Raw genomic sequence first — 17429 nt, 5'->3', positions numbered from 1 at the left:
GGAAAGACCTGTTTTAAGGACTGGGGGCTGGGATGCAGAGGCCTGCAGGTCGGCTGTTCAAAGCAAACTCTGTGCATTGTTGGGCAGCTAAGGATTAGGTCTCTCCAGCCCTGCAGAATTTGCCTTCTAATTAAAAGGGATAAAGAGGTAGGAAAATAGTGGTGCACTGTTGGGTGGGTGAGAAAGAGACAGGGGGTGAGAGGTTGGTTTGAAATGCGCTGCTTGTAAGAGTATTTACCAGCTCAGCAGTATAAGGCATATGGTAGATACAATGCAGGATGGCATGTTGCTTTTGTTCTTTTGGTTGTATGGCTTGTACATCTCCAAAAAGAAGAGTGAATACCTAAAACTTGAAATGACTTGTTCTATTTTGAAACCAACAATTTTTCACCACTTTACCATAGAATTTAACTGAATTCACACAGTATTTATACAATATATACTTGCTCTTCTCTAGAAGACACAGTAGAAGTCTATGCACATAAAAAAATCACAATTAGGTTGTAACTAAAAACAAACCTTTGGCTCACTCTGGCAGAACAGTGCCTGTGCCCAGGAGTACTAGGTCCTGGGGGTGTTTTGTTTAAATACCTCTTCTCCTCCTCTGTTGCCTTCCCCTCTCGTCAACTCACAGCAGTTTCGAAGTCCATCCCCAGGCAAGAGGTCTTGCCCCCTCACCCCTCACCCAGGGGGTCCCACAAACAAATACCCCATGCTATAAGTCTCCAGAACAGCACTGATTCTCCCACAACAGACCCAGGAGGTTAACGATGTGCCAGTAAAAAACATGACACCCTCCACCTTACACTTATCTGTCCTTTGTGTGGAAATAGATTACGCCAAGGTTATGGCATGTGCCTTATTTCTTACAGCTCTGAAAATTTATAAAGAATGACTCTGTAAAATAATAAAAGAAATGCTAAACATTCTTGAATAGATTCTATTTTAAATCATGAAATATAGCCCTGCTGGTCCTAATCATGTCTGGGAGTTGTGATTAACCACTGAATCGATCATTCAAACCATTAGACCAATTTCCATTAAACTGTGGGTTTGTTCAACAAGTAAGACCCTTTAAAAAACCTGTCAGAGATTACAAATTAGATGTGAATAAACACAGAACTGTGTTGCAGATGCAGAATTAAGTGATGCCAATGAGAAAAAAATACAGTTTATGTAAAATTGTTTGTATCTAATTACATGGGATGTAATAATTCTAGCCGGCCTCATATAAGGTGTACAATTTTACATTAAACTTTGAAAATCTGTCATAAATCAGTCAAAGTCCATCTTTAGTCTCACTAATGAAGAGCCTGGTGGTGATATGTGATCTTTACCACCACTTGAGGGCAGTAAGTGTAATTGCTCATTGCCTTTTTGTTACTTCAGTGAACAGATGCCCTCGTCTGCTCCTCATGTAACCTCCTATGATATTCCCACCCAAACTCTTAGGCTTTGGCAAAACTCCCTCTCACATAATGCCGAATCATGAGGGCCTGCTACAGTTGCTATGGGGATATGGAATGCTAGTCAAGATCCTGGAGTTTGGAGCAAATACAAAACACTGGAGTAAAAGATTAGGAAGTTGAGGCATATGCAGTTGATGCAACAGACCAAACAATTCAATTTCCAGTTTATGCATTAAGTAAAGAATAAGTATAATTTAAAAGGAAAATGTGTGAAAGTAAAAAGGGGAAAAACCCAACATTTTGTGTTTTTTCTCCAGACAAATTTTCTAAGGCTGGGGTAGGTACTCTTTTGATTATATCATAGTGACAACCATGTCTGTAATACTGTATATATTTAATGAAATGTGACATCCCAAAGTAATCACTCACTCACATTGCAGTGGTTGTTGTGGTGGGGCAGATAGATTAGGGAAAGCTTTTTTCCTGCCTTTTGGGTCTGAGCCATTGGTTGGCAAGCAGACTTTACAAGGCTCCAGTTGGTCCATTGGGGGCTGGCTGAATGATGGGGAGAGGAGTGGACATGGCCAGTCTGGCCTTGATGAGGAGGGGGGATCTGGTGGGAATGACGGAGGGTTGCTGGACTTGCGCCCAGAGTGGTGACTGCCTGTCTGTCCAGCCTGTCCGTCTAGGCTTTTACCCCTGAGTGGGCATTTCAAAGGAATATGCCTGGCCTCTCACTTTCAGTCCCACATTTATTTGAACTGCTCTCTCTCTCTCTCTCTCTCTCTCTCTCTCTCTCTCTCTCTCTCTCTCTCTCTCTCTCTCTCTCTCTCTCTCTCATTGACCCATTCATGTTCTCGTTTTTGCTGTACATTCTTTCATTTATTATTAACACATTCCTTGTCTGTCATCAATCATGCATGTTATACACAGCCCATATTGTCACTCCATGTTGCACCTTGCTCATCTTCTCCTATGCACTGTCACCCTTTTTGCCCAATTCATCAGACTTAGGCTCTGATCAAACCCACTGTGGCGTGAGAGATCAAGAACAGGAGGGAAAGACACAGAGTGAAAAATAGAGTATAGAGGGGAGGGAGTTGTAGCACTACACTGGACCCATCTGCCCGATGTCTTCCCCTGCTGCGGAGCATGATGTTGCACCATGACTCGATGGGCTCCACTGTGGTGCAGCCCATTATGCTGCTGCTTTATTGAGCTGGGCCCCATAAGCTCTACAGCTAGAACCATAATGCCTCAAATGCAACTGAGCCACGCTTCTCCTCTCAGCAGTTTCACATTTATGTCCTTTCATAACAAACAATGTACATGCTAGTGTGCACTGAGCTACATAATGAATTTGAACATTACATAAAATTTATTTAAAGTTTCATCAACATTTTACACAGCATGACAAATCCAGTGTTTGCTTGTTTTTTTTACAGAAATCAACCCAGTTTGTTGAGCTAAGAGTGATTCATGGATATTTAAATAAATATCATATCTTTAATAAAAAAATATTAAACAGATTGAATTCTGTTACCCTATCTATCAATTTTATCACATGTGACACCAACATGTAAATAATTGAATAGCATTAAAATGTTATAAATTTATTTCATTGTGTAGTATAATTCTTAAAATGGGCAAATACAAACAGAAATGGAAAGATTCTACATTACATTAAATATAAAACCTAATGTGATGCCATCAAAATGACCACTACAAAATTTCCCATCTGAAACTCGATATAAAGATCCATACAAATGTTTCAAAAGGATCTATATCGGAAAATGTATTTGCTCCAATTTTCAAACTTTACTCAGGTAAAAATAAAATACTAAAGAATTTGCTCCTAAATCAAACATCTTCCACTTTCACCACCAGCTATTAACATACAGTAGCTCCCCCATCTTTTCCTCGTTTTCCGCCTGACATTTTCCTGGCAGTGGGTCCACTCAAATTCCTGCATCCCCATCGCCAGCCGTGAGGCGTTGGACACTCAGGATTCTCAATCTTCCCTCCCCCAGCACAAATACACACCACACACACACACACACACACACACACACACACACACACACACACACACACACACACACACACACACACACACACACACACACACACACACACAGCCTATCCCAGTCTGCAACTCCATCAGATTTAACATTCCTTTCAGTTTTGCTTGGCTTCTCTGGGTAACCAGGAGAATAATAAGGTGGTGATCTGTGGTGTTGGTCAGTATATTAAAGGAGTGATCAGAAATCAGAATTATTCATTTTTAAAGCTTTCCAAAGTGAACAAAATGTTATAAGAATTTGTCACTAGGTCACACTAATCTATACATATTTCAATAAATGTATGATGTCATTTTTAAATAATTACGCTTCTTTATCTACAAAGAAATACTAAAATAAAATCATATTAAAATATTGCAAATATTGTAAAAACAAAAAAGAAATATAAAATACTCCTTTTACTGTGGTATTAAATGTATAAAAGCATTTTTAATTGTCCTAGATATTTATTTTTAAATCCTTTAGAAAGGTTACAAACAACCAAGGTTCGTGAGATAAAAACAGGCATGTTTAGACAAATTAAAAAAATAATTAAATGTTTCATCCAACCATATTCAAAGAACATTTATTTATTTATTTATCTATCTATCTATCTATCTATCTATCTATCTATCTATCTATCTATCTATCTATCTATCTATCTATCTATCTATCTATCTATCTATCTATCTATCTATTTATTTATTTATTTATTTATTTATTTTGTGTATTGCAGCACTGTCTGCAATTAGAGCCTCCAAGAAAATTCTAGATTTGAATACAAAAATTTATTTTTACCTTTGGGCTAAGGTTAATTAATATAAATTGTAGCTTAAGAGACTTAATATAAATAATGTTTTATTAGAGTAAAAGACACTGACATTTCACAGAATTAACTAAGGTAAATAAGATTATATGTTTAAACATTCTCATCACTCCTTTGTCAATAACCTGTGAATACTCTACAATCTCTGACTCCCTGTTGGCAAACAATACTTTGTGTGTATGTGTGTGTGTTTGTGTATTTGTATAGACTCCACACTGTCTGCTTATCTTGGCCCATTCCCCTCCAGAGAAGAGAAAGAGATGGAGAGATCACACTGATGAGAACCTGGGTGTCGTTTTTATCATAGCTGGACAGCTCACCAAGCTTCAGGAGCCAGTTTGACGCCTCCTTACAAACACACACACACACACACACACACACACACACACACACACACACACACACACACACACACACACACACACACACACACACACAGCACAGATTGCCTTGTGTTTACAGTCCTAATTGGAGGGGAGGGTTCCAGTTGACGGACAAGCCCTCAGAGATTCCCAACCGCTAAGAACGGCTGGCAGCCTGAGGCTGGGAAAGTGCTGGACTGTAGGCTGGGAACGTTGCGAACATGGCACGAACACGGTGGGAACATAATGGAAACATCCAACTGTCATAAGTCCTGACAGACAGCATCCACCAGGCTGAAAGAGATAATAAAGAGTTGAGAGATACTGGCAATGTTGGGATCAGTGCAGATGTGTACTGGGTGCATATGTGTGAGTAAAGGAGAAGGGGTGGGGTTTGTATTTGTGGGATGGGTGTGTTTGCTTGTGTGTGTGTTCTTACACGTGTAAACAGGCACTATGTAGTTGTGAGAGGGGGTATATTTTGGAGACTAATCGAGGGTCTTTGAGTAAGAGTGCCAGAGTGTCACTCAAAACAACGTGGGGTTTGGACTGGGCACAAACAAGGAATGCTCAACCCACATGGGGGCTCGTCCTCAACTCGCATGCTTTTCAAACTGGATGGAGGGTTAATTATATCACATAATTAAAGCACGATGGTGTGGCTGTGCTGGTTACTCTGTGGGTGTGTGGGTGTGGGTGTGTGTGTGTGTGTGTGTGTGAGAGAGAGAGAGAGAGAGAGAGAGAGAGAGAGAGAGAGAGAGAGAGAGAGAGAGAGAGAGAGAGAGAAAGAGAAAGAGAAAAAGAGAGAGAGAGAGTTCAAAACAGATTATAAAATGTTATTGACTACATTTATACAGTATATTTATCCTTTTGAGCTATTTTTTAGCCCCTAATAGTGTTATCATCAATGATGATGTAAACAAATTTCTGAATATAAGGCATCTCCTATTAATTTGTGACTCCTCTTAATTTAAGTGCTAAAGGGAACAAAACTCGAATGAGATTCATGACTTTGCTGTTCAATAATCAACAAAATCAACCTTAATAATGGATTGAGATACAATAGAGAATCTTTTATAAGAATATAAAGTAAGGTTATTTACTCTATGGTCTATATGCTGTTTTTTTTACTTTTCAAAAGTCACATATGCTTATACATACACCTACAGCATACCTCTAAGGTTAAATCAGAGCAAAAAAGAAACTTAGGACCACAAACATGAATAGCCAATTCTTGTGCACACTTGGTGAATTTATTATGGGGATTTCACACAAAATCTCACAATGTAACATTTCTTAAACGTGATCTTCTGGCCTTGCACACTACAATTCAAATCCAGGGGTTTACAAAATATGCCTGAACAAATCCAGCCTTCTGAGCTCCTGTGCCTTTGAACTTGTGGAGAAGGGTGAGCGCCACACTGCAGGGCAGGTTCGAATACACACACACACACACACACACACACACACACACACACACACACACACACACACACACACACACACACACACACACACCACAGCAATGATAAGCACAGTTAGACAGAGGCTTTGTCTATGTTAAACACTAGAATCATTGGTAGGAGTAATAGTAGAAATAGTAGTGGGTGACTAGAAAACTGACAGATCCCTGTACCTTTGTGTGTATGTTTTATCTTCATACTGCTGACAGGAAGTTTGGAAGTGTGTTTTAATTGGATCAATTTCTTAGTCACATGGCTTATAGTGCAAATAACAGGCAAACAATTAGGCTGCAGTAGTTATCAAGTGCTGCTTATATTCAACAGGGAGCAAATGCAGCTCCTACATTGCATATACAATGACTTTACTCACAAATTTAGAATTTTATGGGAGTCAAAGTGAAAGATTTGTGAGTAAAGATTTTATTAATATTGTAATCAATAGTTATTGCATTAATAGGACTATTCAGATTAAAGTAAACTGAAATATCCTTGAGGGGTGATTTTTTTTACAATGGTTACACATCACTATAATTGCAATTAAGAGTTATTGCAGAATTGTAAAATGATTCTGCAAATGGTTAAATACTAACATGCCTGATTAGTCCAAATGATCGTTTAGATTATTTTGGACCTTGCAGTACTAAAATAGCAAATATCAAATGCACAAATAATCTGTATAGTAATATATAAAGAGCCTGAGAACATAGATACATTTCTAATGCACCAGATTTTGCAGTTATACCAAGATCACAATTTAGTTCAAAGCTAATCGTTCGAAAAAGTAATTATGTTAAGTCATTAATATAACTGTGATATGTGATATAACTGGTGATGTGGTAGCCTAGTAGTTAAGGTGTTGGATTACTGATCAGAAGGTCATGACTTCAAATCCCACATGCACAGATGGGCCTTAACCCTCAATTGCTCAGTCGTATAAATTGAAATAAAAAATGTAAGTCACTCTGGATAAGGGAGTCTGCTAGATGCCGTAACTGAATTTGATAGCTTTTGACAAACCGTTCAACAAAAATCTTAACTACACAGCAATACAAAATGTTATATGTAGCCTAAATGTATGAGAACAGGACCAAACTAAATTCTCTCTCTCTCTCTATTTAAATACCTTAACCAGTTTGCATGATCTCTTTCTCCATTTTGCTCCATCACCCTCCGATCTTCCATCACAGATTTTCTCAGACCGTGGAGCATCTCGTTTAACTCCATTTTAAGTTGTTCAACACTGGGAACACGTGGCACTGGGGAAATTAGGAATGTCAATAAGGATCAAACAGGCTCTTTTATTCACACTAATTACTCTGTGCAAATACACCTTCACGTTCAAGTGCTTTGCTCATTAAAGCTGTCTCTCTCTCTGCATGCCATTTGAACATGTCACAATAATGAAACATCAGCATTACATTCAGGGAAATACATCACCAGCGTAGCGTTGGACTATATTACAGAAGCGTGATCAGTGTCTGGAAATTCAGTATTATTGTCCCAGAGCTCATTATTTTCAAAACTGTTCACTGCAAGTGTAAATGTTTGCTATCCTCCTAAAGGTTACAGTCCTTTTAAAGAGAAACCAGGAGCCAGTGTGCCATGGATTTCATTTCAATCAGTCAGGAGTCACACTTGATTAAATGCATTTGTCTTTGCTTTTCTGTTATGACACTCATTTTGCCATTGTTGTCTTAGTTTGAAGCGTCACTAAATCTGCTGCCAGTGAGCACATCACATTTTGCCTTCTTAAACCTCCTATATCAGCTCATGACCAAACAATTATGTGTGATTTATTGTCTGATACAGTAAGTGACCTTGGCAAGTGTTCAGAATCTAAATATTATTACCTCCTTTATTTTACTTTTCTTCCTGTGTATAACATCCTAAACCAGTTCAACTGGGGTAAAGTCAAGTTTATGAACAAGCCTCCATTACAGTCCTCCTTGTCTGTTCTCCTTTAAAAATGTATTGCCCAGATTTACTGTGAGGTTGTGAGTCTGGTTTGTGGCTGTGTAAAATTCAAAACTCTCATTGAGTATGTAAAATCCTCTTTTTTAATACAGACACTAAGGGAAAAGATCACTCTTTTGGTAGCCTACAGTATTTGCCAAACTTTTGCACCTGTGTGTGTGTGTGTGTGTGTGTGTGTGTGTGTGTGTGTGTGTGTGTGTGTGTGTGTGTGTGTGTGTGTGTGTGTGTGTGTGTGTGTGTGTGTGTGTGTCGGAGTGTGTGTGTGTGTGTGTGTGTGTGTGTGTGTGTGTGTGAGAGAGAGAGAGAGAGAGAGAGAGAGAGAGAGAGAGAGAGAGAGATTAAAAGCTTTAGAGGTGTCAGTGTCTCTAATGATCTCAGATTGCTACCCTACTATCATACAATTCCATAAGGATTAATAGATGGGCGTGTTTAGGACGACCCAGGGGGATCTCTTTTTACCTCACCTCTTAAACATCAAGTGCAATTCCATTTACTTTCAACACAGGCCAATGTGCAGATCTCTCTATGAGTTTGAGCCTTTTATAGGCATTTTGAATATAAAATAAAATGTAATTGTTTTTTTTTTATTATTATTAATTTATTTTAAATAATTTTATCTTGCATTATTAATAACATGCAAGAAGAATAAAACGATGATGATAATGATGATGATGATGATGATGATGATGATGATGATGATGATGATGATTGATTTATTATTATTATTATTATTATTATTATTATTATTATTATTATTATTATTATTATTATTGTTATTATTACATTTTATATAATATTTATTTAGCGAGAGTCCTCAATATAAATCCAAAACGTTAATCTAAACCCAAACTGTCGATGAAAAGTAACGGCTCTACATTATTCATGCCGGGTTTTTTTTCCCCCTTCTTTTTTTTTTTTTTTTACTTAAATAAATCACAAGTCTTTCAAGGATCCAAAGATCCCCTCCGGACTCCGGCAGTTTGAGCGCTTTATAAATAATTGAACGGTATTAAAGAGCAACGCTGGCTCGTAAAGCGGACCGGGACTTCACCGGAATTATTCACACAAATACAGACATGCTCGAAATTATTCTATACATACACATGAAAAATATTCACAGTTCCTTTTTATTATTTGGCTTATTTCTGCACTTTATTATTTGGGTATTATATGGTACATTGTTTTGTTAAAGTACTAAAGTAGTTTTACTTTACATGTATTGATCATGATTTGTTTTTATATTAATTAATAATGGGATTTGTTGCTGTAAATTGTTGCTGTAATTTCTATTCGTCAGCGTGATAAAATAAAAATAAAAAACACGGATTAAAAAGCGCAGTCTTTCCTGAATGGTTCTGCCTTCTGGGATTTTCGGATAAATAAATTCTCACTTTCTAAAGATGTTCAGATGTCCTGTTTCTGTTCTTCGTAAAATTTACGGATGAAATTTCAGAAGTTTTTTATTTTTTTGCTGAGAGTTAGAACCCAGGATTGGCTATAAAAAAGTGATTTTTCTTTCAAGCTCTGACCAGCAGTAGGTGCAGGGAACTTGTCCGTTTGCTCTTAGAAAAAGATCAGACTCAAAAAGTTTCTCTCGAAATATTTTTTCTCTGCTGAGGGAAGCAGAAATCAGAACAAAGACGATGTACAGCATCGCTAGGCGTGTTTAAATACAGAGCATAATTTGATCAATGCTTTACACATTTTCTGTATCTCTGAAATGCCAGTCATGTGTAAGGATGATCCGAATATTATAAGGTGCAGGTGTTTAATTAAACAGTAAATAATAATAATATCTATGTAAGTTATTTATACTTCCTACAACTTAAGTTTTATGTTTTATTGTTTATATAATAATAATAATAATAATAATAATAATAATAATAATAATAATAATAATAATAATAATAATAATAATAATATAAAGAAAGACATTTTAAATAAAAATAGAAAATTACATTATTTCTTGTTGTGGACTGACCTGCTTAAAGGCACACGTGATGAATACTCAATGATCAATGCCCATACAACTGCACTATTGTGAATATCACTCCTAAAACTCGTGAGATTAATAAGCCTCACCTGTGTGTAGATGATCCTGGAGGTTGTGTTTTAGTCAGATCTTCTGTTTTAGCACATCTTAAGACTAACTTGGTCGTCTGCCTTCCAAAAATTGTCCCGGATGCTTACAGCTCTTTTTTAAACTTAAAAGTGCTACCTGTACTTCTGTAGTGAATCCCTGCCTACTGCTTTCAGGCTTATCCAACATGGCCCTAGTCCAGTAGCAGTCCATCTCCAGTCAACTGTTGTTACATTTCAGTGTATCAACATGAGCACTTGCAGTGTGACGGTCATGTTGACGAGAGGACTATTTTAGGGAATTAAACCTCCTTAAATTCCTCTGGCTGAGCGACAGCAGGAGAAGCGCGCAAAAGCGTCTGCATTCAGTGTTTGCTTTTTCTCCCTTTCACCGTACCGTCTTTACAGGGTCTCGGGGATAATAAGGGGCTGAGTCTGCTAGATTTTTTTTCTCTCGGGATTGATCATTATTCCTGAGATTAAGAGTAAACGCTTTGGCGTCACCTTTGCTACTTTGCAAGTGCGCCCGTGAGCGAGATTCCCGGAAGATCACCACAAATAAAAACACTGACACGTGCTAGAAACACATAAACACATGAGATAAACATCACGTTTCTCATATAATGAAGTTTTAAGTACATGACAGACACCTAAAACATGTTAACTGTAAGGTTGGATATGGGCTATTAAGATGGAAAGTTACGCATATTTGGACTCTCGAACGTGCTCCAGCGAGGCTGCTCCCTGATTGGTTGAGGAGTTTTGCGCGTCAAAAAGTAGCCTGCGACGTTTGTTTCGCTGCCAAAGGCCCGGTGAGGGGAGCCGCGTCCAGCCCGCGAGTCCGAGAGCCGTCTCTCCATTGGCCAACGCGCTGTACAAATCACACACGGGCAAGTCCGCCTGAAGACCGGCCAATTATAACTGTACGCACTTTAAGCTCCCTAAACGATTTCGTCTGCTATCCGTTTAAGTCGAGCAGCTGAAGCTTTTAAGTTCCACGTTTCTCGTTTTTAGTGTACTGTTTTGGTTTGTATAAAAATATTTCACCATAATTAGTACCGTAACATTCGGATGTGGCCTGAATTATCGGACATATTTTGCAATTTGCAGATAAGATCAAACTGAAGATCTCCAGTAAGTAGTACATTATTTATTTATTTATTTATTTTTTAAAACATCATGTTTATTGTTCATCATTATCATGGATAAATAAGACTTATAGTTTTATTATTATTATTATTATTATTATTATTATTATTATTATTATTATTATTATTATTATTATTGTCGTTGTTGTTGTTGATGATGATGATGATGTGCTTGTTATGTTGATTTAGAGTTGATGTTGGAAGCGAGTGTATTTCTCTGTCACTTGTTTTTAACCGGGTTTCAAAACTTCAGGGGGTCGTTTGTTGTTGGTTGGTGGGTTACATTTTATTCGCTGGTCTTCAGATCGACAGTCATACTTTCATAATACAGTGGGTTTAATCATAGCTCCAGTCCACGTGTGCAAATGTGTTCTCTTGGCTGCGTAAAGCTCTGTGTGAAGTAGGGGACTGAAGACAAAGGGCGATAATTACAGAGGCGTGAAAAACACAGAGCTGCGTCAAAACAAACCGCTTTCCTTATTGACATTTTGGTTAATAATTGGAAATTTCCGTGGGCTGTGTATTGTACACGATGCACTGGTCTAATCAGTGGCTTAATACGAAGTGTTTAATTTGGTGTCGCTTAGGCTATAGTCAAATGGCACAAGAGGGTTTCTTGCTGCCTGAACAGGCCTAATATGAAATCGCAAAAATTAGATTTTGTTGTAAAAAAAAAAAAAAAAAAAAAACACGTGTTAAACGAAAATAATAATAATAATAATAATAATAATAATAATAATAATAATAATAATAATAATAATAATAATAATAATTGAGCAGTCTGACTAATGAAGAGTAAATATGTTATATGTACAAATATGAGTTTTGCATATTGTGTGTGTGTGTGTGTGTGTGTGTGTGTGTGTGTGTGTGTGTGTGTGTGTGTGTGTGTGTGTGTGTGTGTGTGTGTGTGTGTGTGTGTGTGTGTGAGAGAGAGAGAGAGAGAGAGAGAGAGAGAGAGAGAGAGAGAGAGAGAGAGAGAGAGAGAGAGAGAGAGAGACTAAATCGATGAGGCCAAATGTTCAACTGCAGGTTCAGCGTCCAGTAATTAGGGGAGCGCGTGCCATCCGGATTATCTCATTAATTTATCAACAAAAACATTTATCGTAATTAATTTTGGGATGAGGTAATAATCGAACGTCTATGCAACTGGTACTAAGCAAGTGACAGATTGAGGGAGAAAACCGTTGGATTAAAAAAAAAACCTCAAACTCCTCGGTAAGTTAGAAAGCCCTGGAGGGGTGGGGGTCGTTCGGGGGGGGGGGGGTCACATTTCCGTTTGCCAAAATCGACGTTGCTCAAATTGTTAAATGTCAAATGAAATAGTTTATTGTGAATTAATTTAGAACATTAAGTAATTTCGCAGTCTGCATTTTGTTTCTTCATGAATTCGCCTACATGAAATAACTCATTATACCCATTTTACGCGAATAAACATTTGTCTTTGGAGTTGACTTAAGAACATTTGATTTCTAAGTCTTGTTTTACATCCTTTGATGCTTATAATAGCAAAATGCCTGGCTTCTTCACCCTCTCACCCCAAAGCACTCCAAATAATCTCAAACCTCGAATCCAATTACAGAGGCGCTGAAAAGGGTGTTAGTTATGAACCAATTTTTCAACCGACTCATTAAACACTGTTAGCCAACTCTAGTCAAAATACTCCTATTTATATTTACAGGGATAGTAAGGAGCCGTAAAACACCTCATTATGAATGCATTCACAAATCTAATGGCTGAGTGGGGAACGATGAGGTCCTCTCTTATTGTCACTTGTGCTTCTCGCCAGTAGGGCTTTGTTATCGGCCTTATTTATCAGACCAACAGCGGCCTTTGTTGCCACAAATGGTCTCCAATCAATTCCCTTATGCTGAAGACAATTAGCCTGGTTCCTATGCAAATCGACTTTCTTGCCGCATGTACATTAGCAAGACTATGTTTTGAAGATTGCAAGGACTTGTTGCAATTAGATGTTACTTTTGGGGGGAATCGATAGGGGCAGTAAATAAGGGGGCAGGGATAATGGGGTGGGTTGGGATGGTGGGGTGTGTGGGGGTGTTGAGATGAGCCTTGCTCACTTCACGAGGACAGCTGGAGATCTGCAGCGGCTTTAAGAGCGCAGCTGCGGTGTGCACGCGCATTATTTTGTGTTAAGTCCCGATTGCAGTCGGAGCGCTGAGTTCATCCACGAAACTACAATAAACACCACCGCCGTATCTATTTGTGAACTTCTATCTCTATCTGTGTGATTTCGGACCAGGGTTTGCTAACGACCTCGGACCAAAAGAGGCGCGAGAGAAGAACCTCCCTTCAATATTTGCTCCAACTTTATTTCCGCGACCAACTTTAGCATGATGTCGTATCTTAAGCAACCGCCTTACCCGGTTAACGGGCTGAGTTTAACCACGTCCGGCATGGACCTGCTGCATCCGTCTGTGGGATATCCAGGTTAGTCTCACAGATTCACACAGACTGCCATTACCGTGTAAGACATAATATTAAATCAGTGATCGTGTAACTACCCAAAAGTTTTGTAGTTATGCAACGATTACAATAGTTTGAAATGTTTGAAATGCTGTTTGTAATGTTTTATCTTATGATATGCTATATTTTACAATCAGTCTGGAGTATGTTTGAGTTATCTAGGCCCATTTTTACAATTTTGTTTTTTCAAATTTCAAATTATTTTGAAGAATTCATATTGGCCTACATCAGCTGATCACTGGGAGTTAGTGAGAACTTAATAACAGTCTAAAAAGTAAGATGTGATGAAACAAGTGTGAAAATGTAGCAAAATCAATCATTATTTGTTATAGACAACAAAGTTTATGATAATCCGTTAAAGATATTGCATGTCAAAAAAAATAATAGTAAGAGGTCTAATAGGTTAATGCTGGTATAATTTCAATAATAGCTTATATCTATTATCTCACAATGCTTATTTAAGGTAGTAAACTTATTTTTATACAAGAGTGAGTGTTGACAATATTCATTTAGCCTATATGCTACAATGGTAGGCCTTGATGTTGCTAGCAAAGTTTATGTTGGCCTGAATTCAACCTCCCGGGCATTTTGTGTTTTATTGGAAATAGCTACTCCTCGAAAGCAGCGTCGGGAGAGAACAACGTTCACTCGGGCTCAGCTAGACGTGCTCGAGGCGCTGTTCGCTAAAACGCGCTACCCGGATATCTTCATGCGCGAGGAGGTGGCCTTGAAAATCAACTTGCCGGAGTCTCGTGTACAGGTCAGTATGTTGTTTCAAATAACGGAAGAAGTTTTTGCCACAATTTGTTAAAATATGCTTACTAATATCACAAAATAGTTTCCCTGGGCCATGTTCTTCAAAGAGTACTTTAGTATGAAATCCGCATGCACGAAATGCAGAATATCTTAAAGCAGTATATATATATAGAATTTGACTGTGTTTGTGTATGTTTTATATATATATATATATATATATATATATATATATATATATATATATATATATATATATATATATATATATATATATACAGAGAGAGAGAGAGAGAGAGAGAGAGAGAGAGATATTTTGGTATTATTTCTAAATGAATTAATAATTATTACAATTATTACAAATTTACATTTATATTATAAAATTACTACATGTTTACTACAGGCTACATGTTTCTAAGGGCCATTTTTCTTTATGACAGGTTTGGTTCAAAAATCGGCGCGCAAAATGCAGACAGCAACAACAGCAGCAACAAAACGGAGGCCAGAACAAAGTGCGCCCGGCCAAGAAGAAGAGCTCACCGGCGCGGGAGGCGAGCTCAGAAAGTGGCGCTAGTGGTCAGTTCACGCCGCCCTCTAGTACTTCAGTGCCGGCTATATCCAGCACGGCGGCGCCTGTGTCTATCTGGAGCCCGGCGTCCATCTCGCCGCTTTCGGAAGTGCTCTCCACCTCTTCGTCTTCGTCATGCATGCAGCGCTCTTACCCGATGACCTACACGCAGGCGACATCCGGTTACGGTCAAGGCTACGCGGGCTCAGCGTCTTACTTTGGGGGCATGGAGTGCGGTTCATACCTGGCGCCCATGCACCACCAGCTGTCGGCGCCAGCAGCCTCCGCTCTCAGCCCCATGAGCACCAGCGCCGTCACCAGCCACCTGAATCAACCGTCCACTCAGGGCTACGGCGCCTCGGGCCTCGGCTTCAACTCCACTGCGGCAGACTGCCTGGACTACAAAGATCAAACATCCTCTTGGAAGCTCAACTTCAACGCCGACTGCTTGGATTACAAAGATCAGACTTCCTCCTGGAAGTTTCAGGTGTTGTGAGAGCAGCAAGCGAGTTGTTTTTCAACAAAAAAAATAAAATAAAATTTAAAGACTAGACAAGACGCATACCTGCCATCCTTCAAAAATCTGACAAACAAATTTGGCGAGGTGGATGACTTGCGCTGCGCCTGCCTCGAGTTAGCCAGTCCTGTTCCTCAGTAACAAAGTCAATTATATAAATGGCCCCGGAGTCACATACAAACGCATACACGAGCTATATGACCACAAGCTGTTATTTAAGAAAAGAAAAAAAAAGAACCCATGTGAACTTGTAATAAGTTAGATCACAGCCATGGAACAAATCCTTACCCATGAAAAGAGGAGTTGAAAAACACTACATGTTAAAAGAAGACAGTTTATAAGTAAAGTGTACGGAATAGGCAGGCATCTGCATCCAAAACCTCTTACAGCACGCCGACTTATGTCCATGGTGGCAAAACGAGAGACACTTCCATCAGGACGATGTGAACAGCAGAGAGAATGCGTGTTTGCGTTTGTGTGTGAGCGAGATTGTGTGTGCTGAACGCCCCCAGGGCGACCTGGATGCACTACTTTATTTAAGAAAAAGTGTTTATAAGGAATCAATATGTAGTTTTTAAGAGACAATCAATGTGTGTCTTATATAAATGGTACATGTGTTTTTTTTAATCTGTGCTAGCCTTCGAAACTGTGATCTGTTGTAATTGTATGCAATTTGTGAGCTCCCTCGCAACCGTGAAAACTCGGCTGTGATTTTAATAGATTTTTCACTTTGTTCCTTTGAAGAAAAAATACGAAATGATATTAGCCACATATGAACTTAATCTGTGCGAAAATTCAAGCCGGTATAATTTGTTGAATGCTCAAAAAAGGGTTTTTCCTTCCGCTGATCACCTTTTAGTCACTTAGTGACCTATTGTCGAAAATTTTCAACCATTGCAAACAACATTAATAAACGATTTCACAATTGAATCAACATTAAAAGGCATTCAGTTTGGCTGAAGGAGCATGTAAAATAAATGAGTAAATGTACAAGCGTGTGTGTGTGTGTGTGTGTGTGTGTGTGTGTGTGTGTGTGTGTGTGTGTGTGTGTGTGTGTGTGTGTGTGTGTGTGTGCGTGCGTGTGGTGTGTGTGTGTGTGTGTGTGTGTGTGTGTGTGTGTGTGTGTGTGTGTGTGTGTGTGTGTGTGTGTGTGTGTAGGAAACTGGAGGAAATGTTTAGAAGTTGTGAATCATTTTTGTTATGTCCACACGATGCATTTGTAGACAAATATATAAAATGCTCCAAAATTATGAATTTAGAATTAATTCCTTTTATTTCCAACCAGGTTATTTTGCCTACGATTAATTTGAACGAATTAAAGAAAAACAATGCGACTACCTAGTTTCATTTAATCAGAGCTTTTAGTCTTAACTAATTGTAATTATAAATTATAAATCTTTTTAATGTAGCTGGGTTAGTCTATAAAAATAACCTTTTTATTGCATCTTGAAAACAGAACCCTTTTATCAGCCTGTGCTATTTTTCCGTTTGTTTATCTTACCTCAGAAAAAAATAAAATAATTAAAAACGAAGGACTAGCCTTATAAATTTCTATTCTTTGTAGTAGAACTTATAAACTATATGGGTAAATAATCTAAACAAGTAGTTATCCAATTATAACGATGTTACAGACTTCTCTAAATCACCCTAACCAAAAAATGTCTCTTGTGCATGGTGTAATAGGGTTTTAATGAGGGTTTTAAATTAAACGTACCTCTCCATTAGCCAAGTGTACTCATACTTTAATTATTCTGCATTGTGGAGCCCGGTTTCCGGTCCTTCCGTT

The 17429-nt window shown here is 38.3% G+C and overlaps 1 protein-coding gene and 1 long non-coding RNA gene across 3 annotated transcripts; one reads left to right on the top strand and one right to left on the bottom strand.

Moving 5' to 3' along the window:
- Positions 1–4320: 4320 nt before the first annotated feature.
- LOC113659751 lies at positions 4321–11093 on the bottom strand. Its single transcript, XR_003444682.2, has 3 exons — positions 10177–11093; positions 7244–7376; positions 4321–4951 (listed from the first exon to the last, which is right to left on the bottom strand). It is a non-coding gene; the product is annotated as an uncharacterized LOC113659751 (long non-coding RNA).
- otx2b (orthodenticle homeobox 2b) lies at positions 10994–16633 on the top strand. Of its 2 annotated transcripts, XM_027172107.2 has the most exons (4): positions 10994–11307; positions 13582–13769; positions 14414–14565; positions 14999–16633. In XM_027172107.2, exons 2-4 carry the CDS (start codon positions 13673–13675, stop codon positions 15620–15622), a joined length of 873 nt encoding a protein of 290 aa, XP_027027908.1. In that variant the 5' UTR covers positions 10994–11307; positions 13582–13672; the 3' UTR covers positions 15623–16633. The 2 variants fall into 2 exon arrangements, with proteins under 2 accessions (XP_027027908.1, XP_027027909.1); XM_027172108.2 differs by lacking the exon at positions 10994–11307 and having other exon boundaries at positions 13392–13769.
- The last annotated feature ends 796 nt before the right edge of the window (positions 16634–17429 follow it).

The sequence above is a fragment of the Tachysurus fulvidraco genome, chromosome 12 (genome assembly GCF_022655615.1).
Source record: "Tachysurus fulvidraco isolate hzauxx_2018 chromosome 12, HZAU_PFXX_2.0, whole genome shotgun sequence".
NCBI classification, from domain to species: Eukaryota; Metazoa; Chordata; class Actinopteri; order Siluriformes; family Bagridae; genus Tachysurus; species Tachysurus fulvidraco.
The sequence above is the reverse complement of the archived record's forward strand: the minus strand, read 5'-3'. Positions and strand labels throughout refer to the sequence as shown.

Bases quoted from the DNA above. Each gene is read 5' to 3' on its own strand.
- otx2b (XM_027172107.2), top strand. From the start codon at position 13,673: ATGATGTCGTATCTTAAGCAACCGCCTTACCCGGTTAACGGGCTGAGT. The intron at 13,770-14,413 runs GTTAGTCTCACA...TATTGGAAATAG, and splicing joins TCCGTCTGTGGGATATCCAG to CTACTCCTCGAAAGCAGCGT. The intron at 14,566-14,998 runs GTCAGTATGTTG...TCTTTATGACAG, and splicing joins TGCCGGAGTCTCGTGTACAG to GTTTGGTTCAAAAATCGGCG.